The 23,725-nt window shown below is 43.1% G+C and overlaps 1 protein-coding gene across 1 annotated transcript; it reads right to left on the reverse strand.

The window, feature by feature from the left end:
* Positions 1–3,791: 3,791 nt before the first annotated feature.
* On the reverse strand, positions 3,792–8,493 carry LOC144673246 (uncharacterized). Its single transcript, XM_078535172.1, has 4 exons — positions 8,451–8,493; positions 8,027–8,303; positions 7,171–7,238; positions 3,792–4,105 (listed from the first exon to the last, which is right to left on the reverse strand). Exons 1-4 carry the CDS (start codon positions 8,491–8,493, stop codon positions 3,792–3,794), a joined length of 702 nt encoding a protein of 233 aa, XP_078391298.1.
* Positions 8,494–23,725: the final 15,232 nt, after the last annotated feature.

The following is a 23,725-nucleotide window of genomic DNA, read 5'->3' on the forward strand; positions in this document are numbered from 1 at the left end:
TTGGTCCAGTGGTGCACGGCTCGGCACAATGCCTGACTCTTAAGTTAACAGCGGTTTCGACTTACCTTCCAGCTTCCCGGATGTAGGGTTAGCGCTCTAGCCCCTCCTACACCCAGGCCCTTTTTATTCATTCATTCACTCGATTTGGGCGACATTGGAGCAACAGCATTTATTGTCCATCACTAATTGCCTTTTTTTTTGCAAAAATATACTTTACTCATAAAATATCTTCAACCACATTCCAAACCATTTCAAAAACACCATTACAAGGGTACAGTCCGGTTCAACTTTAACAAAATGTATCAAACATACGAATCAGGAGCAGAGACAGGCCATTCGGCCCCTCTAGCCTGCTTCGTCATTCAAAAAGATCATGGCTAACCTGATCATGGCCACAACGCCACATTCCCACCTGCACCCGATATCCTTTGACTTCTATGGGACAGGAACAGTTTTTAGGCCGGATCGAATGAGCTGACAGTTTTACACTTGGTCCGATTTCTACGCCTCTGACGTCAAAGGGACAGAGGACTGCATCGAGTGTAAAACTGGCAGCCAGCTTGCTTAACAGCTCAAGGCCAATTTCACCCCTTAACCATTTCAAGCAGGTGAAGTTTAACTTGAGGCGGAAATGTGAAATGGCTGATAATGAACCTGCAGCTCATTCCACATCCCTCCAGAATTGTAATTAACCTGAAAACAATGGAACCATAATTCAAGGCAGATATTACAACGGCAATTGCCGTTTTTAGACTAACACAAAATCAAAATTTACCCAAAGTTGGTATCGTTGGAAATGGATTCTCAAGTTCTTCACTTGTAGAAGAATATCCGTGAACGATAAGTTTCGAAAAGGTTACCAGAATATTACCTTTTAGAAATCAATCTAGCGACCTGAGCAGCCTCGGCATGGGATGGTGTAAAGGAATAGACGCAGAGTTTTGGGTGTCTCAGAGACTTAATTATTAATGCTTGAGTTTAAAACAAAGAAATATTAAAACGATGGAAAGTTTGTATACCCCTGATCAAATGAGTTTAAAGAAATGCCTGAAGATGACTATATCACAATTTTTAATTGTCATTGACAGAACCAGCTTCATAAAACAGTGCTTTGTCCAATTGATGGTTCAGCCCAAAGACTTACCCGGAACTCCAATAGCAGCAAGAATTGGATAGTAAATGGCATAAACTACAACAGATATTCGGCCGTGCATTATCTATGAGAAGAGATGTTCTGTGCCAGTGATAATTGAGTGATGACAGAGATCCTCTGTGATAAGCTCAAACAGGCCATTATTTATACTGTTGGAATTCTACAGAGAGACAATTAGCTTCCATAATTATTTACAGTTACTTGAACAAATAGATTCAGCAATTATTGTCCCTGTTATTTTTGGGAGGTGGTAGAATGTTGGGAGACACTTGGGAGACGATTATCGAGTCTTGGTACCTCATGCAGCCCAGGGTAGTTTTGAATGTAACTTGTTAGTGCTTGTGCAGATCTAAAGTACACTTAGTCATGTGGAACGTTCATTTATGGGAGACACTGAAAGAAACATTGTTAGCCATCAGGCCGAAGCCAGCATGGCTCAGTGAAATGAGACCAGGTAAGAATCAGAATGACAATGAGAGTCTAAATGCTGCCGAATGTCCTGACAGGATAGAAGTTAGACTCACACACAACACATAAGGTCCCCAGAAATTGCAATTTATACCTTATAGGCTCTTTCTCTGTGAATGTTTTAATGGATCCCCATTATTATCCACTTCCTCTTTGGTTATTACACTGGCTCTGTCTCTGTTAGCATTCACCAGGCCCTAATTATTTTTGTCTTCCCAAGTCCGTATGCTGTACTTTAAGAGGATACAGCAATAAACAAGATCCGATTTTGTTTATTACAATAACATTGCATTGAACTGATGGCATGTACTCCTCGAAAACTATTGTTTGTACTTTACGTGTTGATTGTACGAAATCATTTATAGTTATTAAAAATAAGCAATTAATATTCAGCCACCTGACTGAATCAATGCATTAAAAAATGTCACTTTCTTCCGATCCATATTTCAACCACTAATTATCCCTCCTAAATACTAAAACTTAGCCAAACAACTCGAGCTGTGCAGAGCCCCTTTAAGAACTGCGGTTTTACTCCTCTTCCAAGGTCCCGATCAAAAGTGACACGATTTACAAGCTGGGTGTTTTAATGCTGGGCGGAGTCTGAAAATACGCCGTGACCTCCTGACCCCGGATCAATGGGAGAAAGAGCCAAACACCGTGCTGTTATCCTGCTATTTTGCCCTGAGCCATTGAAAACCGGAGGCCAGGTTTCTGTGACACACAGTCGGCCATGTGTGTGTGTGTGTGTGTGTGTGTGATACAGCAAGCTGTGCATATCTGACGTGTATGCGGGTAAAAAGGCTCGATTTATACGTAAAGTGACTTCAATATAAACATTCGGTCTTAATGGACAAAAGCGATGGTTTGAACAGCCGCGAATTTGAGGACAATTCTCGCAGAGTGCCGCCCGCACTCCCTGTGCCACAGATAGGGGCCCTTCCCAGCCGCATTGAATTGTTGGAGCCGCTTCCTTCCACGGCCCATTCACCAAGGAAGAGTATCAAAAACCGACCTCCTGCTCTTCTTCTCTACCCTCCCACCTATAGAAACAGTTTATTTTGATCTACTGAGCCCAAGGCCACATGATTTTGAACACCTCTATCAGATCTATCCCGAACCTTCCATTGTCCATGGAGAAAAAGCCCAGATTCCCCAATCTATCCAATTAACTGAAGTTGTGCATCCCTGGGATGATTCTGGTAAACTTATCTGCGCCCTTTCAAAACCATTCACATCCCTCCTAAAGTGCGATGCCCGGAAGTGGACACAATGTTCCAGTTGAGGGGGAACCAGTGCTTTCCAGGGGAACAGTAGTGTTCCCTTGCTTTTAGACTCTATGCCGCTGTTATGATGTCGATAATCCCTAATGTTTTAGCACCACCTTTTTGGCTGTCAGGCCCAAAAAGTGCATATCGCTTGTTGAAGAATGGATAATTGAATGAATTATTTTGGCGGGAGTATTGTAGGCGGCTCGAAGTATAAAAATATTAAAGGCTCTGCGGAGCCAGAAATAAGGTGCGAACTTGATGTGTTTAACGGTTTTATTCTGTGACACAAAAGTATAAGGTCAATTGAAAATACATTCGTGGAGTGATTCCCTACCCCCCACCCCGCCCCCGCCCCCCCACGCCCCCCTCCCCCCTCTCTGTGTGTGTGTGTATGTGTGTGTGTGTATGTTTGTGTGTGTGTATGCTCCTTACAACTTAAACCCGAAAACGGACAATTATTTGAACTCTTTCCGCACCTTGTATCACTGTGTATCTGTAATCCCAACATGTTCAGGTTTTTGTACAGCCCTCTCCGTGCTCTGTACCACTGTGTGTCTGTAATCCCACCGTGTTCAGTTTTTTGTACAGCTCTCTCCGTGCTCTCTATCACTGTGTGTCTGTAAACCCACCATGTTCAGGTTTTTATACAGCTCTCTCCATGTTCTGTATCACTGTGTGTCCGTAATCCCACCATGTTCAGCTTTTGTACAACTCTCTCCATGCTCTGTATCACTGTATGTCTGTAATCTCACCATGTTCAGGATTTTGTACAGCTCTCTCAGTGCTCTCAATCACTGTCTGTCTGTAATCCTACCATGTTAAGTTTTTGTACAGCGCCCTCCGGTTTCTGTATCACTGTGCACCATGTGCAGGTTTTTGTACAGCTCTCTCCGTGCTCTGTATCACTGTGCTCTGCGCCGACTCAGTGCACAGTAATAAACAGCGGAGTCGCTCAGTTGTAGTTTGGAGATCTTTAACCGGCTGATTTTCTCGGAAGAATCGATAGAAGCAGAAATTCTCCCCCCGGTAATGTTTTCTTTATTCTCCTCTCCTGAAGTGTGTCTCTGAAGCAGATATTCCGGAGCCTGTCCTGGGGACTGACGGTACCAGTGTACTGTGTACTGGCAGATACCTGAATACTCACAGCTTAAAGTAACGGTGTCACCGGCAGCAGACGTTTGTAGAGGCGAAATCCGGGAAATCGTGGAACTGGAATCTGTAGGATAAAAAAATGAACACTATCTTTTTGTTCAACCACTGTTTGTCCAGGAGAATGTGTCAATCGAGTGAATAGCTCTGCTTTTTGCAGTAATTGTATTTGCTGGAAGCCTGTTTGAACCATGTTCACTCTTATGAAAATATGACCAAGTGGGGAATGAGGTGATGATTTATTTTACATCGCGAATTCTTCCGATCAGGACTGCACTGTCTGAATTGGTGTTGGTGATAGATTCAATAGTGACTTTCAAACGGGTAATGGATCTGTGCTGGAAATGTAAATACAAATATAGAGCTATAGAGAAAATTCATGGGCAGTGGGAACAATTGGATTGCACTTTTAAAGGGTCAGCGCCTTCACGATGGGCCGAATGTCATCCTTTCGTGCTGGACAATTCTATGAATTACATTACATTCCCGTTTCTATTTTCCTTGGTGAGAGGCAAACCCGAGGGAGCATTTTATGTTCAGCGAGGCAACCAGTTTCCAAAAAAACAGGTTTGTTGGAGAGGAACACAGCAGTGTGGAATCACTGTGCACAGCAAGATCCAACACAAACTGATGGGGTTCATCAGCACCAGTTGGGCCAAACCGAGAGTGAGCATCTCTCGTGGTGAAAGGTCAATCATTTACTGCGGTTTAAAAATGCTCAGGAATTTGTATCTGCCTTTGGCTCTAATTCTTTATGTTCTATCAATAGGGTCCAATTTTCTCCAGTTCAACTTAATTTCAAATAGGTGCAATTAATTTCATTTTATTTCTTTAATTGCACATTCCCTTTATTTCACATTTATTTTGTGCTGTTTGCACTTTTTGCAACCGTGGTAACTTGTCCCAATCTCTCTCAGTTGTCGGTTGGGTTCAGTCTGTTCAGTTTCCGCAGTGGTTTTACTGTTACTCACTGGGAACTGCCTCTTCCGGCTCCCTGACAATTTCAATTCTTTCCTCCCATTGACTGATTCTCTCCCGGGTTCACAGGGCGGAGTTTTCTCTCAATGTTACATTATCGAGGAAGAAGAATGCGGAAGAGGCTTGGGCCATTCAGCCTGTGTATACAATCAATTCCAGCCTAACCCACCAGGAATCTAATTGACCATTTACACCCAGCTCCCTGTGTTGGTCTATTCCGTTCTCCCTCCTGTATTTTCAAGTATTCCAATAAATATATCAATACTATCTCCAACCACTCCCTGAGGCAGCAAGTTCCACATTCTGACCTGCCTTTGTTTAAATTCATTTGTCTTAAATCTGTTCTGTTAGTTACTGTCATATGTTGACGGCTATTGCTTCGGACTCAGCCACAAATGAACAATTTATCCACACTAAAACCGTTCATTATTGAAAAAATTTCTATGGATTCTCCTCGTGGTTCTGTTTTCCAGAAAAAAGAGACCCAGCCTGTTCAATCTTCCCAGAGAGACGTGGATTGTTGCTGATTTCTTCCCTCAAGAGTGTAAGAAATCAAAGCAGAGAATCCAATCAATAGAAGCAGGAGCCGCCATATCACCTTTCAAACCTGCTCAGCCATTCAGTAATATCCTGGCTGATTTACAACCTCAACGTCACATTCCCGCACTCTTCCCATATCCCTGATATTTTTGTGTCCGGAAACCTATCGAATATTGTCTTGAAAGCAAACAGATACTGAACACCCACCGCTCTCTGAGTGACGGAATACCACAGATTCACAACAATGGTTCTAGTGAAGATATTTTTTCCTTCCCAGTTCTCATGGATGACCCTTTATTCTGCAGCTGTGACCCCGAGTTCTATACTCCTCAGTCTGGGGAAACTCCGAGCCAGAATCTACCCTGTCAAAAGCCTTCGGTATATTATATGTTTTCATGAAATCACCGCTCTTTATTCTAAATTCTGGGAAATATAGACCGAGACGACTAAACCTCTTCGCATTGGACAATCCATCCATCTCAGGAATCAGTCTGATGAACCTTTGTTGCACTTCTTCCAATGCAGATTGATCTCTCTTCTGTAAGGGGAACAAAATTTTACACAGCATTCCAGACTGGAGTCTATTTCAGTCCTTCCCTCCACAAACCTCACCCAACACCCTGGGGTCGGATTGTACTTTGAAAGGCTCCCAGAAATCATCGAATCCTTCTCTCCATTTAGATGAATTATTTCTTGCTGGTTATCAACGAACGTTCCCCCAGTTTATAATTGTTTCCTTCTGTCCCTGTTCTCCTTCATAAGATTAATGCATTACCCTCACTCGCTCACTGCACTGTGTTGTTTCAATTCATAGTAATCAGGGATACAGATAAATTACAGCAATCCCATCTCTCAAACATCAACATTCAAGATAGAGAAGTGTCTGCAGTCCCAAACATTCACATTTCGGTCTGAAGGCGGAAAAGGAGGAAACTGATTGGTTATATGGAGGCAACTGAAAGAAATGGCGGGGACAATGTCACTAGTTTCAGTCACTGATTGTCCAATAATAAAATTCCATCTGGACCCACATCAGGATCTTTTATATCTGGAGTCCGTTGTGTCACTGTCCCGTTTTTCTCCCGGGTCAGGTATTGAACGAGCCGCTGCAGGTACCCGAACTGGCCGCAGTTGTGTTGAGTTTGTTACCCGGTACCTCATTCATATTGCGCGGCTCGAACTGCACTCTGCTGCCCAGGAGAGAGCTCTGTGACCCCGCTCCCAGGCTCTAAGTGACAGACAGTTCCCTCGGTCACAGTTAACACCGGGAGTAGAGTCCGGATTGTCGACAATCTGTGCTCATTAAAAGCGATTCAGATTGTGAGAGTCCGTGAAGTTAATGTTGTCCCCGATATGCCCGTTAAACCAATAATGGTCCTGATTCCGTCAACTGGCTCAGTTCATAGCACCCTCCCCTTTGAATCAGAGGGTTGTGGGTTCATGTCCCACTCCTGGAAAACCAAGAACTGTGATTGTACTCGAAAGAAGTTGCAATCTGTGACTGTTGGTAACTTGAAAGAGTTTCCCACCCAAACTCCACTGATATCAATAATAAACTGACGGTGAACATTACCCGGGACAGGCTTTAACTCGGCGGGGTTTGGAGTTACTTACCGGCTGTGACAGTCACCACCGTCCCGGATCCATCCAAATATTTAGTCTCCCACCACAGTGACACCGCTCTCAGTCTCCCCGGTACAACAACCGCCGACTCCTCAACCTGCCAGGAAATCGTCATCAGACAGTAGAAACTTCCCAATTATTCAGTGGATTTAAATAAATAAACAATATTCAATGTTTCAAAGTCTCTGTCGGTTCAAACTGTTCTTTGTGAGGCCCTGAGCTCTGAGTAAATGGTCCCGGGAACGAGATGTTCGCATCATATAAAGCGAGAAAAATATCAAAGAAAGATATCAGAATGGTGGAAATTACAATGAAATGTAACCAGGTGACAGCGCTAATAACATCATCCCGACAATTCACTTTCCGGGCCCCGAGAATTTACATTTAAATTATACAGAGGTGTTTGTTAAGTTCTCTCCCACTGTGACTCCCCCTTCCATCCACACAGTGTTACAAGCCAGTATAAAATCCCCCGGGTACTTGGTGAGATGTGGGGACATTAGTTAAACAGCGGGGACAGCGGCTCCCGGTTCCAGCTGTTAGACCAGAATCACATCTGGTGTTAGGGGTTTGTAACTGGGATCAGTCATTCCCAGTCCCCATTCACTGACACCGATCCTGGGAAAGACATCACCATCCGCGCACACTCGGCATTTATAAAACTCAAGATGTTAACGGCAATAATCAAATCTCATTATAAACTAGACTGTGGGGCAGACGGTGTGAGGCGGAACTGTGGGGTTTAACTGCAGATTAACTCCGCTTTTTCATTTGTTTCTGTGATAATCGGCAGTGAGAGTTTTTGTATCGCGGGAAGCCGAGGCCCATCACTGTGTGTGTGTTGTACTCGTACTGAGCTTTACAGTAATAGGTGGCGGTGTCTTCAACTCTCACATCTCGAATTTCCAGCGAAAATGTGTTTTCTGCTTTATTCACCGACACAACAAATCTCCCCCCGCTGGATATCCGCACCCGCTCAGTTCCGGTCTGGGTTTGTTTGAAGAAATGTCCCCTTTGGAAATAAGACCGCGAAGCACCGGAGAAAACACAGGTGATGGTGAGAGACTGACACTCCTTCCTGGTCACCGCTGCCGGGGTCTGTGTCACTGACTGACTGAAAGAGCCTGGAAATTAAACATAGTGAGTTTAATGGACCATCAGAGCCGAACCATAGAACTGGGTTAAAACCCCAGACAGTGTCTGTAATTGGAATGGACTCGGGCAGCTTTAGATTAAATCCACACAATGTCGGTTTTTTGACCGGTACTCACGGGGTAAACAGACACACAGGGTGAAAACAAGGAGGATTCCCATCGTTCTGCTGTCTGGAGCTGAGGGTTTATATGACGGGGAGCTGGAGACTGCAGCCCTGAACTGCACTGGGAGACAGGACCTCAGAGCTGGACTCAAATACTTTCGCGGGGCCGAGTTGATTTGCACAGGGCAGTGTTTTTGAGATCATTGATGGGCCGCACGGTTCCCGGGTCGCTGGCTAAGTGTTGTGTGAATAAGATAAAAGGAGACTGCAATTTTCTGCCTCTTCATTTGGATTGTGATCCGGATGTGAAAGCCCCTCCCACAATACTCTGGTGTACAGGGGTGGGGACGGGAGCTTTTCTTTCTGCCAGTTGTGCTGCCGCCTTCCTTTCCCCACAGCAATGAACTGGGAGGTTGGTGCATGTGTTTGTATTGGGTGGTGTTTGTTAAAGGTGGAATGTGGGCCCAGGACACCAGGAGAATCCGCCCGCCCCACTCTTTTCCCAGTATTACGGAGATTGTTTAACATCGCCCTGAACGGACTGGCGGGACCTCAATTAGACTTCTGATCTGAAGGCCAGCGCCTCAGACTCGGCATCTTTCCTGGCCCGGCAACTGGGGGCCAGGTTACAATATGAGGGAGTCCAGTGACATTGCCAACATCCTGGCAGATGTACACAACATACACAAAGACTAAGTAGCAGCTCGTTACCTTACTTGTCTAGGTGGCTAGTGTCTGCTTCGGAATAATGACAATAGTACGGGATCTGGAAGAATGGGAACATTCGAACAGGAGAAGGCCATTCAGCCTGTCGAGCCTGCTCCGCCATTCAATACAATTATGGCTGATCGAATACTTCAAAACCTTTTTAAGCAGTAGTAATTCAGACATGGCCGAGCGTAATGCAAGCAGACATGGGTAATGCCGCAATAAATGAGATTGGGTCTCATGTACGTAAACAGAGACACAGGCTATTGTAATATAAAGAGTGACATTATCTTGTGTAATACTGGGACAGGTTGTTGCCTACCACTAATGGAGATGACCTCTTGCAATAAGAACTGAGATATGACCGAGGATCACATTGACAAAGATGCAATCTATTGCAAATAACTGAAAAAAGGAACGAATGCAATATAAAGTGAGATGTGGTCTCGTGTAGTTCGATTAGGGCAGTGTCTAGTGTAATATAAACATAAGCATTAAAATGTTGTAGTCAGTAATAACAAAAATAGGGTCTCGTCTAACATAAGTGGAGGCATATCTAATGCAGTAATAGCTGAGACATCATCTAGTGTAACAGTGCAGTGCAGTAATAAATGAGGTGACCTCTGGTTTAATATAAACAGAGGGATTGTACAGTGCACTAATAAATGAGTATTGCTTCATCCTTGAGTAACGGTGTACAACCAGGCACTGAGCTCATGCACTGAGGTGGCCGTCACTCAAGTCACAATAAAGGTGCTCAGATTCCTATACCACAAGTTTGTTTTATTTTAACTTGCTGTTTTTTTCTGTTAGCTGTGTGCTAATGTTTGCCTTTGTTTCCCATTGTTTCCTTTAGCGTCATCCCCATTTTCCTGATTAAAATCTCCAGGATTCTCCAATTTTCATGCTTTCTGGTGTCACTGAGGAGTCTACAGACTGTGTGTGCGTCCCAGAACTTCAGTCAGTGTTAGTCTCTCTTGTCCATTTGTATTATACAGGGCAGTGATGATCCCTTTCCCGCAGTTCACAGCACCAAATGTCATATCGGAGAATAGCCATTATCAACTGTTTACTTTCTGTACATTTATATTTATACATACATTTCTGCATCAATACCCTTTTGCTATTCTGTCCTCACCTCAGCATTATACATCTCTCTCTGTTAATATGTCTCTCTATCACTCAATGTAATCAATCTCACCTTCATTTATGCCCCTCTGTTAGTGTTTCTCTGCATTATCACCATACTGAGTCTCATTTTTATCAAACTCCCTATGCATCGCCCATCGTTCTTCGTCTCATCTTTATATTCGGCATTGTGTAGGTGTCTGAAAGCACACAGACAGACACAGGGCTAATCCGTAGACGAGGGACACATTCGCCTGTCACTGCTCAATCTTTCAAATCTTTGACTAGTGAGAGCAGACGGCACTGAAATAATTCACCATGGGGACCTCATTCGCTGATCTTCACAGCTAAATCTCTCAGGCCTTTAACCATTGAGGCCAGAGAGGCACTGAGCCGATATACGACGGTGATGGTGGAGGCGGCGGCGGAAGGAGGTGGTTTCACTCACTGACACCGGAATATTGTTCAGGTTTTAAACACTCGGTATAAAGTGTGGGACTGACCCAATGTGGAGCAGGCGGCACTCGCGTGCACAGGGACAATGTTCAGATCTTCCTTTCAATCACTGCCATCGCACGATTCAATAATTTTAACCCGCTCTGTCCTTTTCTACTTCCTGCTTGGATTTGTTAACTCGATTTATTTATATCATTTCTGCTTTCATTTATGCTCCTTTCTCTCCGTCTCCCTCTTCCGTTTACAATCCACAGGATCCCCCGCTGCTAGGCGGTGAGAAATTCTCCGTCTATTTACTGAATTCGCTGGACCTTCTTTATATAAGGAGCTGGGTTTGGGCGGCTGAGAGTAGTCGTGAGGTGCGGGGAGTCCCCTGGGGGTTCGGGGGTTGGGGGTGTCCCGTGGGGGGAGTTGGAATCTGAGAGGTGGGGGGACTCCCTGGGAGTTCGGGGGTGTGGAAGGAGACTCGTGGGAGTCAGTGTGGCTCTGTACAAAGTTACCCAGAAGCTAGAAGTGGTTTTAATTCTAACTTTTCCTGGGCAAGACTTGGTATAGGACAATCAGAACCATTCGAGGTTTGCAATGTAAATTGTATTTTCTGTTTGTTCCCAGTACAGAGCAATTGCCCATGGGAAGTTTCCACATCCCGGACAATTGCCGTGCAAACCTTGCCTCGGAACTCCGGGCGGGGTGTTCCCCGGCGCATCTTTGGTGTATCTTCCACTTACACGGCCTTGGAGCTCGGAGGTCATGGCCCAACAGAATGTTGCGGTTTCTTGCTCCTTTAAGGAAGCTCCGCCTGAATCTGACACTAAGGCTGAATATTTGCCCTTGTTTCCCGGTGTTCGAGCGCCCTCTGCTGAGCATTAACTGAGCCGCTCGTTCTGGCATTTTGACAGGGATCCGCCGTATCTCTGCCGTGGGGCTTGTGCACAGAAATGCTCGGCTGCGTCGCAGATCAGAGCCTTAGCTCCGTTATCTTGGTATATCTGTTAAATGTAGAAGAGAATTGACCAACAATGTCTGTCTTCTTGTTTTCATTCTCACCGATCAGATTATTCGGGAGCTGTGGATGTTGCCCGGGCTGCTGACTATACCAGAACAAATGGTTATGGAGCAAAAATAAAAATAGCTGGAAAAATTCAGCAGGTCTGACAGCATCTGCGGAGAGGAATACAGTTAACGTTTCGAGTGCGTATGACTCTTTGTATGGTTATGGAGATTTGTTTTGAAGATGCCGATCACGTGGTGTTACTGCCGTCTTCGGCATCATTTCAGCTTCGGCATCATTTCAGCTTCGGCATCATTTCAGCAACCGACCCGATCACTGTGTCTGGATGGCTCCATCCTAATATAAAGTAGTTGGGTAGATGTCATCAATATCAGGATCATCATCACCATCATTTCAAGTAGCTTCATCATTAGCAGCATCACCTTACAATTAATAACATGTGGGTTACAACAGTCAGGGGGATAACGGATTTTTTCTGGGAAGGAAGTACTTACTAAGAAGTGATAAAATGACGAGGACCGGGTGTGATGTAATTCCCCATGATGCTCCCTGAGTCTGTAACTTGACAGTCCGCCAAATCCTCTGTCAGGGCAGAAGTGCCGATCCCCGGCGCACTGTACTGTTGATCCAACCAACGTCAAACCAGGAACAGTGGAAAACAACTTTCCAAATCACAGGAAAGGCAAGGAAGGTCAGAGCGAGAGAAACAAACAGTACTATGGGGGAGGCGGCCGCGGGCACTGTTGTCACTCGTAAAATCTATCTATAGTGAGCTGAATTCAAGACTAATGCGCTCAACAGAAATTATATAATTCTGCCGGTCTGTAAGAACTGTGTTACGTTCATGCTCATTTCAAATCTGGGGAAAACAGTCTGGCGACAAGAATTAGGGAATTGTTGTATTATTCTGTAATTACAGATACCTTCATAGTTGAAATCAGTTTAAACAAGGGGCTGAATCTGTCGTGGGGAACAGAACAACTGGGCATCCCATCCCAATGTACTGGAGCTGGGCTGTTGAGTAACATTGAAATAAAGTTCCCAATTATGGGTCTCTAAGTAAACCTCATACTAATGGGCATAAATACGAGATCAAACGCAATTTCTCCTCAAGTATTTTTAAGAAAGTATCTGTCAGGAGGTGGGAATCCACGGCCTGATGCGCCACCTGGTGGCCGAATTTAATGAATCTTATTTTCACTGATCTCACAAAACACTGGAACGGTGCGAGTTGTCCCGAGGCCTTTCTCACTGAGGGTCTCAGCACACAGTAATACACGGGGTTGTCAGCGACCTGAATCACAAACAAGGTGAAAGCAGCTATATTCTTGGGTATTTTTCGAATGACTGAAAATCGACCTTTAATGTTCTTTCCACAAGAATGTGCCCGAATTACGAAAGCTGGAGCCGGATTCTGGTTTTGACGATGAAGCTGCAAAAAATAATTCACATCGGAAGTTGAATAGACGTAATTTATGCTCATCGAGATTCCTTCCAATTATTGGGCTTCTGTTGACCAATGTCCGGCTGAACCTCCAGAACTCACTCCTGCAGAAATGATTTCATGGTTAACCATGGAAACGTAATGAACAACAGATAACGAATAGATGAATTAATATATAGACGGACGGACGGACGGACTGGTGCTTTCAGTCCTTCCCGATTTTCTGGATCATTCCAATTCCTTGGCTGTTGACAGCTGACGAACTGAACGTCACCAAGTGCAACCCTGCGGCACTGATGATCCTTTTCTGGTGATGCTGAATCTTCATCTCAAAGTTAGAAAGCGGTTTCATGACTGTGATGAGAATCGGGGATTATAACATGTGCAACATGCGGCCTTTTCATGTACAACACTCAGCATATCCTCAAACAAATTACTTCAATCGCAGCAGAAACATAGCAGATGGTTGAATACATACATTTTTTCACATTTCCCTGGTAATTTCTTGCTGCTCTGTGATTCTGGTGCAGTCACAACATTCTGAACACCACGGGAAAAACGTGCATGAACTATGACTTTCTTTACGGCAAAATATTGATTGAAAACCGACTGTCACAATGAAATATATCCGATATTACAGATTGTTGTCGCAAATTCAAAAGCCCTTAACCCCTTTAACCACACTCCCTAGAAGCTTTCCATTCAGTACATTCGTGCAGAGAATCAATTCTTCACGAGTTGGATGGGTGAGGTCATTACTCCGTTGAGATGTGCTCAGGATCGCCGCGATGGAGATTCTGGTTAGATCGGATATGGTGCATGAACTGGACAGAACTGAGTTGGTGAAGTGGCTGAAGTGATTTCAATCACAGTTTTGAACATGAATACCGGGTCAGTGCTCTCTGGGACAATATGAATCCAAGCTCATGTTTTTCATACGGTTGCAGTTGTATTGTAAGACGTTTTAGGATCGGAGGGAAATGGTGTTGTGATATGAAACCACCTCCAACGAGGAATCAATGTGGGAATGTTCAGTAATTACCTTTCCACACAAATTTCTGCTCTGAATTTATACCTTGAAACCCTGTGCAAATGTTCAAAACTGCGGCAAAATTAATTATTAATATTGTTATTAATAGTCATTAATATTGTATTGGGAAATGTTTTTGGGTAAACAGCACAGAGTTCCTTAATACACAATTGATCCTCCCGCATTGCAGAAGATGATCTCTACCTTTAACGAGGATAACTACCTGCTCTGTGCACATTGTCATTCATGTTCAATGTCCCACTATCAGGAGTAACTGTCGTTGTGCCAACTAACAGAAACAGTGACACTCGAATGGAGAGATAGTTCCAGATCCATGTGTTATGGCTTAGCAGATGGCCAGGCCAACCAAATCCACAAAGGAAACGTGGTCACGCCATCACAAAGGTTTTCAATTTGTAATTATTATGAGAAGATGAGTGAACTGGCTTCAGAGGTGAAGAGTCCACTAAGGCTTTTAGAGATTTTAAAAATTAAATTAAAATACATATATAATACTGCTATTACACAATACTGTAGCAAATCCTAAAATTCTGAATTTACCTGACTCTCAGTTACACACCCCCTTTAAGGCACCAGTCCAAAATCATAGAATCACAGAATCACACAGTGCAGAAGAGGCCCTTCGGCCCATCGAGTCTGCACCCACAAGTGAGAAACACCTGACCTACCTACCTAATCCCATTTACCAGCACTTGGCCCATAGCCTTGAATGTTATGACGTGCCAAGTGCTCATCCAGGTACTTTTTAAAGGATGTGAGGTAACCCGCCTCCACCACCCACCCGGGCAGGGTGATTTTAGATTTCAAAGAAAACCAGCAAGTTAACCCAGTACTCACTTGGCAGTGGAATTGCAAATGGTTTGCTCCAGCTTCAGTTACTGGACATAGCTGGCTTATGCACAAAAAGTTGGAGGCTTCTCGAAGGCTGTTTCACACACTCCTGTTAGATCTTACATGGTCCTCGCCTCACATAGCCTTTCATTCTCCTTTATGTAATTTTATCTGTCTTTAATATGTAAATTCTATTGTTCCATATGACTTTGGAGCGGTACCTTTCCCATAATAAAGAAAAATTCATGTTCCAATATTATCAGTAACCTTTGGGAAAAATAAACACACTCCTTAGCCTTGCTTAGCTGGCTACTTGTGAACTTAAAATCCATACAATCCTTTCATTTATCTAAAAAGGCAAACTCCCTTCCCACCTTGCATGCTAAGCCAGCGCCCATATTTATTCATTCGCATTTCAAACATATTTCTACACCTAGCTTCTTTTGATAATTCCAAGCTTGCAGTCGATCTGACTCCAAATGCATTTAAATTACACAGGCAGAACCAACTATACTCACTCCCATAAACCTACTTTACGATAAACCAGAAAAATATTATTAAATTATTCTACTTTCGTAACAATAGGTGTTCCCAGGCTGTCATATTGCAAACCAATTTATATTTCTTGTTATTTTTGCCATTGATCGTGTTTAATAAACATCAGCTGTGCCTCAATCTATGAATGGTTTGATCTATTGATAGTTCCAAACCTTCAACTTTCCCATGCAATCGATGGCTTGCAACTGAATGATGTTTCTCACTGTATCAATAATCCTCAACCCTTTCACCACTCCTTATCGATTGGTGTTTCACAATCTATTAATGGTCTCCAATTCTTAACGATTCAAGACCCAATGAATATTCTTTTGTTTAAGGAAATGAGCTAGTTGGTCGACAAATAATTTGAATTACTGTGAAGTTCCGGCTAACCTACAAACTGGTTGGATCTTAGAGCACAACTCACACAGTGAAGGAGCTATTCTGTTGTCAGGTTCAAGATCACACCTACAGTCAGTGCCTGTCCTACCAGTGGAACTCTATGATAGGGTTTATGGTACCATTGGGGCCAGTTTCAGTCTGATTTAACTATGTACCTATGTATATAGTTGAGCCATTGGATGGCTGGATTTATATTTATTTATGTCATATTCATTCACAAGGAACTTTGGTTTTCAGCTGTGGCTCAGTTGGCAGCACTTTCCCCTCTGACATTAAACTGGGGGCTATCTGCCCTCTCAGGTCGATGTGAAAGAGCCCATGGTACTATTCCATCTGGAAGTGCAGGGAGTTACACCCGGTGCCTTAGCATTTATCAGTTAATAAACATTTTAAAATACGCAAAGGGGTAGATTACTTGGTCATTATCATATTTCGGTTTCTGGGAGCTTGCTGTGCTCAAACAGGCTGCGGTGTTTCCTACATTACAAATGTGAATACACATCAAAAGTGCATTTTTGGTTGTAAAACACTCGGAGACTTCCGGTGATCGTGAAAAGCGCTGTAATATATATATATATATATATATATATATATATATATATATTCTTTTTTTTTTTCCTTATCCTTTTTATGAAGTATAGCTGCAAAATGAAAAGTGTTGGATTGAGCCAATAAGTCATAGACTTCCAGAATGAACCCGTGTTCCCGGCTGGGAAGGAGGTCATTCAGTCCCTCAGGATTGTACCAGCATTTAAAAAAAACTATCGAATTTATCTCATGCACTCGCACCAGCCCCACCACACATCCCGCAGCACCCCCCACCCCGCCCTCGGAGGCTCTGTAGCACCTGAAGAATCGGAGAAAATCACCGCCACCACATTTCAGGTGGTTCCATGAAGAAAAAAATCTCTCCCCACTTCACACTGGTTGAGTTGGTCATTAAAGTTCCCATCCTTCCCACAATGTGCCCCTTGGTCAGCTGTGGCTCAGTTCATAGCACCCTCGCTTTTGAATCAGAGGGTTGTGGGTTCATGTCCCACTCCCGGAAACCAAGAACTGTGATTGTACTCGAAAGAGTTGCAATCTGTGACTGTTGATAACTCGAAAGAATTTATTCGGTTGAAACAAGATCGTCAAGAATTAATCAATATGAATTGAGACACTTTGCTCTTCTCGTGACCTTAAAGTGCGCTAATCTGCCACAGTTGCACCATAAGTATTAGGAGTTCTCACAGGAGGTCATGAGCCGATACATCAGTAGAAGTGGTTTCTTGATACATTAAGCCAGCGTGGATCTGTTAAGGGAAAATCATACTTAACTAACTTGTTTGAGTTTTTTGATGACAGAACAGCGATGGTTGATGAGGGTAATTTTTTTGACGTGGTTTACATGGTCTCCGAAAGACATTTGATGAAATGTCGCATAACAGACTTGTGAGCAAAGTTGGAGCTCACTGGAATAAAATGGACGGTAACATCATGGATTGGGAACTGGCTGAGTGCCAGGAAACAAAGAGTAGTTTTGAACGTTTGAGTTTCGGACCCGGGGAAGGGTTATAATGAAGTTCCCCAAGGGTCAGTGCTACAACGCCTACTTTTCATAATATTTATTCATAAACTGGGCCTTGGTGGACATGGCACAATGTCAAAATATACGGACGATGCGAAATGTGGAAGCATTGCGGGCCATGAGGAGCATAGTTTAGAACTTCAAACAGACATCGAGAGGTTGGTGGAAAGGGCGGACAAATCACAGATGAAATTTAACGCAGAGAAGGCGAGAAGTGGTTCAGTTTGGTCGGAAGAACGCAGAGAGACAATATAAAAGAAAGGGTACGATTTCAAAGGGGCTGCAGGAGCCGAGTGACATGGATGTTTATGTGTATAAATTATTGAAGGTGTTGGGACAAGTCGAAGGAGCGCGGTTAATAAAGCATGCAACATCCTGAGCTTTATTAATAGAGGAAAAGCGTATAAAAGCAAAGAGGTTATGTTAAACGTGTGTGACACACTGGTTAGGCCTCAACTGGCGAATTGCATCCAATTGCGGGCACTACACTTTAGGAAGAATTTGAAGGCATGAGAGAGAGGACACAGGAAAGATTCGTGGAAATTCTTCCAGGGATGACGAACTCCAGTTATACATAAAGAGTGGAGCAGTTGGCTTTAATCTCGTTTGAGGAGAGAAAGTTTAGAGGAGATTTGATCGGGATATTAAAAACCATGAAGGGTCTGGGCAGAGTAAATAGGGAGAAATTGTTCTCATTGGTGGAAGGATTGAGAACCAGGCAGCTCATGTTTAAAGTAACCTGGAGAAGAAGCAATGGAGATAAGAGGAAAACTTTACACGAACTGAGTGGTTAGCATCTGGAATGCACTGCCTGACAGTGTGGTGGATTGAGGTACAATTGATGCTTTCAAAACGAAACTAGAACCTTATCTGAAAAGAAAAAAAGTGCTGGACTACGGAGAAAGCAGTGGCACTAGGTCAATTACTCCTTCAGAGGGTTAGCACGGACAGGAATGGCCGAATGGCATCCTCCTGCGCTGTAAGAATTCGATGATTCTATCGTTATAGTCGGAAGCAGCAACAAAAAGCGACATTTTCACAACATCTGCAATAGTAGAGTCTGTCCAGTAGATGGCAGTGAAACAGTGAATACTGACATTAGATGAAACAAGCACTGTCTCAATCATTTCTGCACTGAACCCTTTCCCTGTTCGTATTAAACTTGACCTTTGTCTGTATATATTACACTAAGTGATGTATCTGACCATATTACAACAGGTTGTGTCTCAGTTGTTTCTATAATAGCTGAATCTCAGTCAATGTACTAACAAAGGCCATATTACACTATACATTCAGTTATCACTGAACTAAACCATGTCTTGGCTAATATGATAATAGTCCATGTCTCAGTTGTTACTGCACTAGTGCTTGTCTCTGCTTATACGAAACCAGAATACGTTCCTGTTTACATGACACGACGCTCTCTTATTGCACGACTAGACTTTGTCACGTTTATACTAAACTAGGGGATGCCTTGGCTAATGCTGCACCAGCCTATGTCTCTGTTTATATCACACGATGCCCTGTCACTGTTATTATTGTATAATACCGTGCCTCTATTATTGCTGCACTTGCCCACATCTCTATTTATATTAATCCAGTCCCTGTGTTGGTAATTATTGCACTGGCTCTTTCTCAGGTTATTTTAGACAAGGCCCTGTATCAGGTGAAACTGCAGTAGACCCCGTGTCAGTTTCCTTTCACTAGATTCTGCCTCAGTTATTACTGAACTAGACCATGTCGGTGTTCATATGACACAAGACACTGTCTCAATCATTACTGCACTCGGCACTGCCTCACTTTTTACTCCACGACATCAGGCCCCTGTTTATCTTACACTAGATCACGTTTTTGATTATATTCTGTTAGACCCTATCTCAGTTTATATAAAACTACGCCCTGTCTCAGTTTATATTACATTAGACCCCGTCTCAGGTAATATTACACTGGGGCCCATCTCAGTTTATATTACACTAGAGCACGTCTATGTTTACATTACAATCGACCCTGTTTCAGTTTATATTACACTAGACCCTGCCTCAGTTTATATTAAATTAGACCCCGTCTCAGTTTATATCACACTAGACCCTGTCTCAGTTTATATTCAACGAGACTCTGTCTCAGTTTATATTACTCTGCCTCCGTTTATATTTCATTAGACATTGCCTTTGTTTATATTAAAATAGGTCCTGTCATTGTTATTTCTGTGTAGACCACGTCTCTGTTTATACTACACAAGGCCAAGTCTATTATTACTGCACTAAATCCTGCTCAATAATTGCTGATACTAGGCACAGCCTTCGTTTGTATTACTGTAGATGCTGTATCAATAATTGGTGCACTCGGCCCTGTCTCAGCATTCCTGCACCAGCCCTGACTTTATTTATATTGAAATGGATTATGCCTATGATAATATTACACCAGTTCCTGCCTCAGTTATTTCAGTGCTCGGCCTCTTCTCAGCTGTTCCTGAATTCGGCCGTATCTCTGGTTGTATTACATGCGGAAAAGTCTCAGTTATTACTGCTCTGGACCCAGTATCTGTATATACAACGCTAAATCCTGTCTTGGTTGCTGATGCACGAGTCCATACATCTCCTTCTATTACACTCGCCCTGTCCCTGTCTTTATTCCAATAGATAATGTTTCTGTTTATCTTACATTGTAGGCAATCTGAGTTATTTCTGCACCAGGCCCTGTCTAGGATGTTATTAATCCATGCGCTGGATCAATCATTACTGTTCTAGCCCCGAGAGAGGATTAATATCAATTGACCCAGTGCTTAGTGCGCTAACCCTGCCTCAGTTATTTCTACGCTAGGCCATGTCTCTACGATTACTGCAGTGGTCTATGTCTCCAACTGTCAGTTGGAGAGATACTATTTTCCGCAAAGATGTTGAGGTGGGAATTGTTCCCTGGCGTTGGCCTAAAACGGGCGGTATTGAATGGCCCGTTTTTTGCAGTACCTGATAGTTATTTTCATTTAGCTTTAGTCAAAGAAATTATAGATCAGATATGGCCAGTTGTGTGTGCCGTATGGAAAAAAATCATGCCTCTTGCTTATACCGCCGTTTCTCAAAGATAAATGATGATCTTCACCACAATGTTTCAGTGTTTAATTTACTTTTACTCAACCTGTCACTGCGGACGATGTAACATTGTAAGCATTTATTGTTAACATGTTTCGTTGTGTACTTTTGCTTAGAAAGTGATGTCATACTGACCATTTAGTTACTAAGGCGAGCATGTCTATCACCAAATTCACTGAATATCTCTTCTCTCTCTGTCTGAGGCAGCATCTAACTCACTGAACCTCTTCTCTCTTTCTCTCTCTCTCTCTCTCTCACCCTTTCTTCCTCTCTCTTTCTCTCTCTCGCTCTCTCTTCATCCACCATCTAACTCCCGCCCCCCACCGCCCCCGCTCTCTCTCTCTCTCTCTGAAACAGTCCTTTATTCATTTTGAATCTCCCATTGTCTAATAACACTCTTTGGAGAATTTTTTGTTAGTAATTTCCCTTCATTCCTCCCAGTGCTAACTTTCAGTCCTCTCCTGCCTTCAGTGATTGTGTTCAAATCCAAAACTATGCATTTATTTAAATTGTAGATTGTTTAATACTGTAAGTATTTATTGATAACCAGTCTGTTGTGTGCATTTGTTTATAGAGTGTCAGACTGACGATTTCGTTTCTAAGGTGCTTTATCTGTCTCCGGTGATCAGTTGGAAAGCGGAGTAAATCACATCCAGAATAACCTGCAATTTATTAACAAATGATCACCTCAATATCTCACAGAAGCTCCTGATAATCTCGAATGTCTGATGATGTGTGCAAGTGATGGCAAAAATAAAACTTTACCTGCACCTGACATGAGACTAATACACCTGTAATTCCCCGATGTATTATTCCGGTTGATGGGAAGGATTGAAACTCCTGTTGCTCTCCAGAGACTTTCACTATTTCTATTTCCACTTTTTCAACTGTTACCTTCACAAATTCCACCACAACCACTCGAATCATGTTTGGACGGATTGGTTTAACTGCAGGTTGTATAATCAATGTAATCTTAACGAAAATAAACCAGGGCCTAGTCGAGCAAAAACAGAGACCGAACTTGGTGTAACATAAGCAGAGATATGGGTTACTGCATTAATAACAGAGACAGTATCTGGTTTAATATAAAAGGAGATATCGACTAATGAAGTAATAACAGAGACAAAACCTGGTGTTATATAACCAGGGATATGGGCCCGTGCAGTAATATCAGAGACAGGACATGGTGTAATATAAACATAGGTATCGGCTAGTGTAAGTAATAACAGGCACAATACCTAGTATAGTACAGACAGAGGCATGTGCTAGTGCGGTGATAACACAAATTGGCCCAAGGAGTCAAATAAACAGAAATTGGCTAGTTCAGGAATAAGAGAGAGGGAGGACTTGGTATAACATTGAATGAACCGATATTTGTGTGATCATAATAACAAAAACACTTTGTAAAATAACAACTGAAAGAGGTCATGGCGAAACACTAGCAGAAACAGGGTCAACATTAACAATATGAGAATCAGATTATTATTGAAAACTGATCGGCACAAGGTTTTCAGAAATAATGAGAGAGGTTTGCATTAGAATTTTAATGACATGTAGGCTCTTCGTGCAACAATTACAAAGACAGCGTTTTATACAATGAGATTGGATATAGGGAACAGACTAAAAACGGTAAAGCTCTGTGTAATTAGTGCAATGTTTGATGATAAAAGAAGATTGCAGGTTGCAGTGAATCACTGAATACATTACTGGGTCCAGTGTGATAACGACACAGTCAGCACCAGATCCACCCAAATTGAAGTTGGGTCTGATATAATAGTGTGTGTGAGGCAGCGCCAATTGATACAATAGCAAATCTTTTGCCTAATGCCCAATAACAGAGTCAAGCACCACTGCAATATGAATGGGATGGAGTTGGTGCAATAACACTGACACAGTCTAGTGTAATAGCAAATAAAACATAACATTCTGGAATCACTCTGCAGGTCAGGCAGAATCTGTGGCGATAAACAGAGTGAACGTTTCATGGCGATGACCCTTCAGCAGAACCGGGGTCATCGATTAGAAACTTTAACTCTGCTTCTCTCCACAGCCACTGCACTCCCGAGTGGTACAGTTGGTGGTCCTTCTGCTTTTGAGCTGTAAGATCTGTGTTCAAATCCCACTCCCAGCTCCGTTGACCACGGGAAGTGTGTTTGTGTGTCTGAACGCCGGTTTTTAATTAGCCTCCAAAATCCTCCCGCCTCTCCAAACTTTCCCCAAGACTGATATATGACGATCCGGAAAACAAACAGACACGACACCTGCTGTCTGACCTGTTGAAGATTTCCAGCACAATCGGTTTTTATTTTAGATTTCTAGCATCTGTCATATGTTGCCGTTGTACCAATGCAATGGGAACTGGAGATATATCATGTCAGCATTGACGAATTAGCGTCACTTTTACCCCTGGGTCAAACGGTTGTGGGTTGAAGCCTCGATCCAGAGAGTTGACCATTTAATAACGCCCAGTGCTCACAGTGATAGTTTTTATGTCAGCCTTTCTGTTCTTTTATCCATTATTTTCTTACACTCAGGAGGAGGAATTAAAGACAGAGAAACTCTGGACAGTTTCTCCATCCAGCAAAGGGCAGGTTCCTGGGACATTGTTGCTGCTTTGACCTTGCCGCCCTCTCCAAAAATACAAACAACATCTCCCTCCTTGGATTTGCAAAGGGAGTTCTGACTGCCGGGCCAGACTGGGGCCTGTTCCAATAATAATCACAGAGGCCGGCTCCAGTGTGTCAATAACAGAGGCTGCTGGTAATCTTACATAAAGAGAGGCAGGGGTTCTAATAAACATCTGAATGTAATAGGGTGTGAAAGTTTGAGGAAGCAATGATGTTTAGGGCCTTAGCGCAGGCTTCTGTGTTATGGTGAGTGACCCAGGGATTTGTGTGGTAAAAGCGGAGCGGAAACATCATGACAGAGGCCCGTGTGACTGACTCCACCTGACTGAAAGCTGTTATACCCAAGGGGAGGACACTCATGGCGGACTCCAGAGATTTCTGATATCTGCAGGGTCAATGCTGCATCTGTCAGAGGAACAGAAAATAATCTGCT

This window comes from Cetorhinus maximus, unplaced genomic scaffold (assembly GCF_964194155.1).
Source record: "Cetorhinus maximus unplaced genomic scaffold, sCetMax3.hap1.1 HAP1_SCAFFOLD_320, whole genome shotgun sequence".
NCBI lineage: Eukaryota > Metazoa > Chordata > Chondrichthyes > Lamniformes > Cetorhinidae > Cetorhinus > Cetorhinus maximus.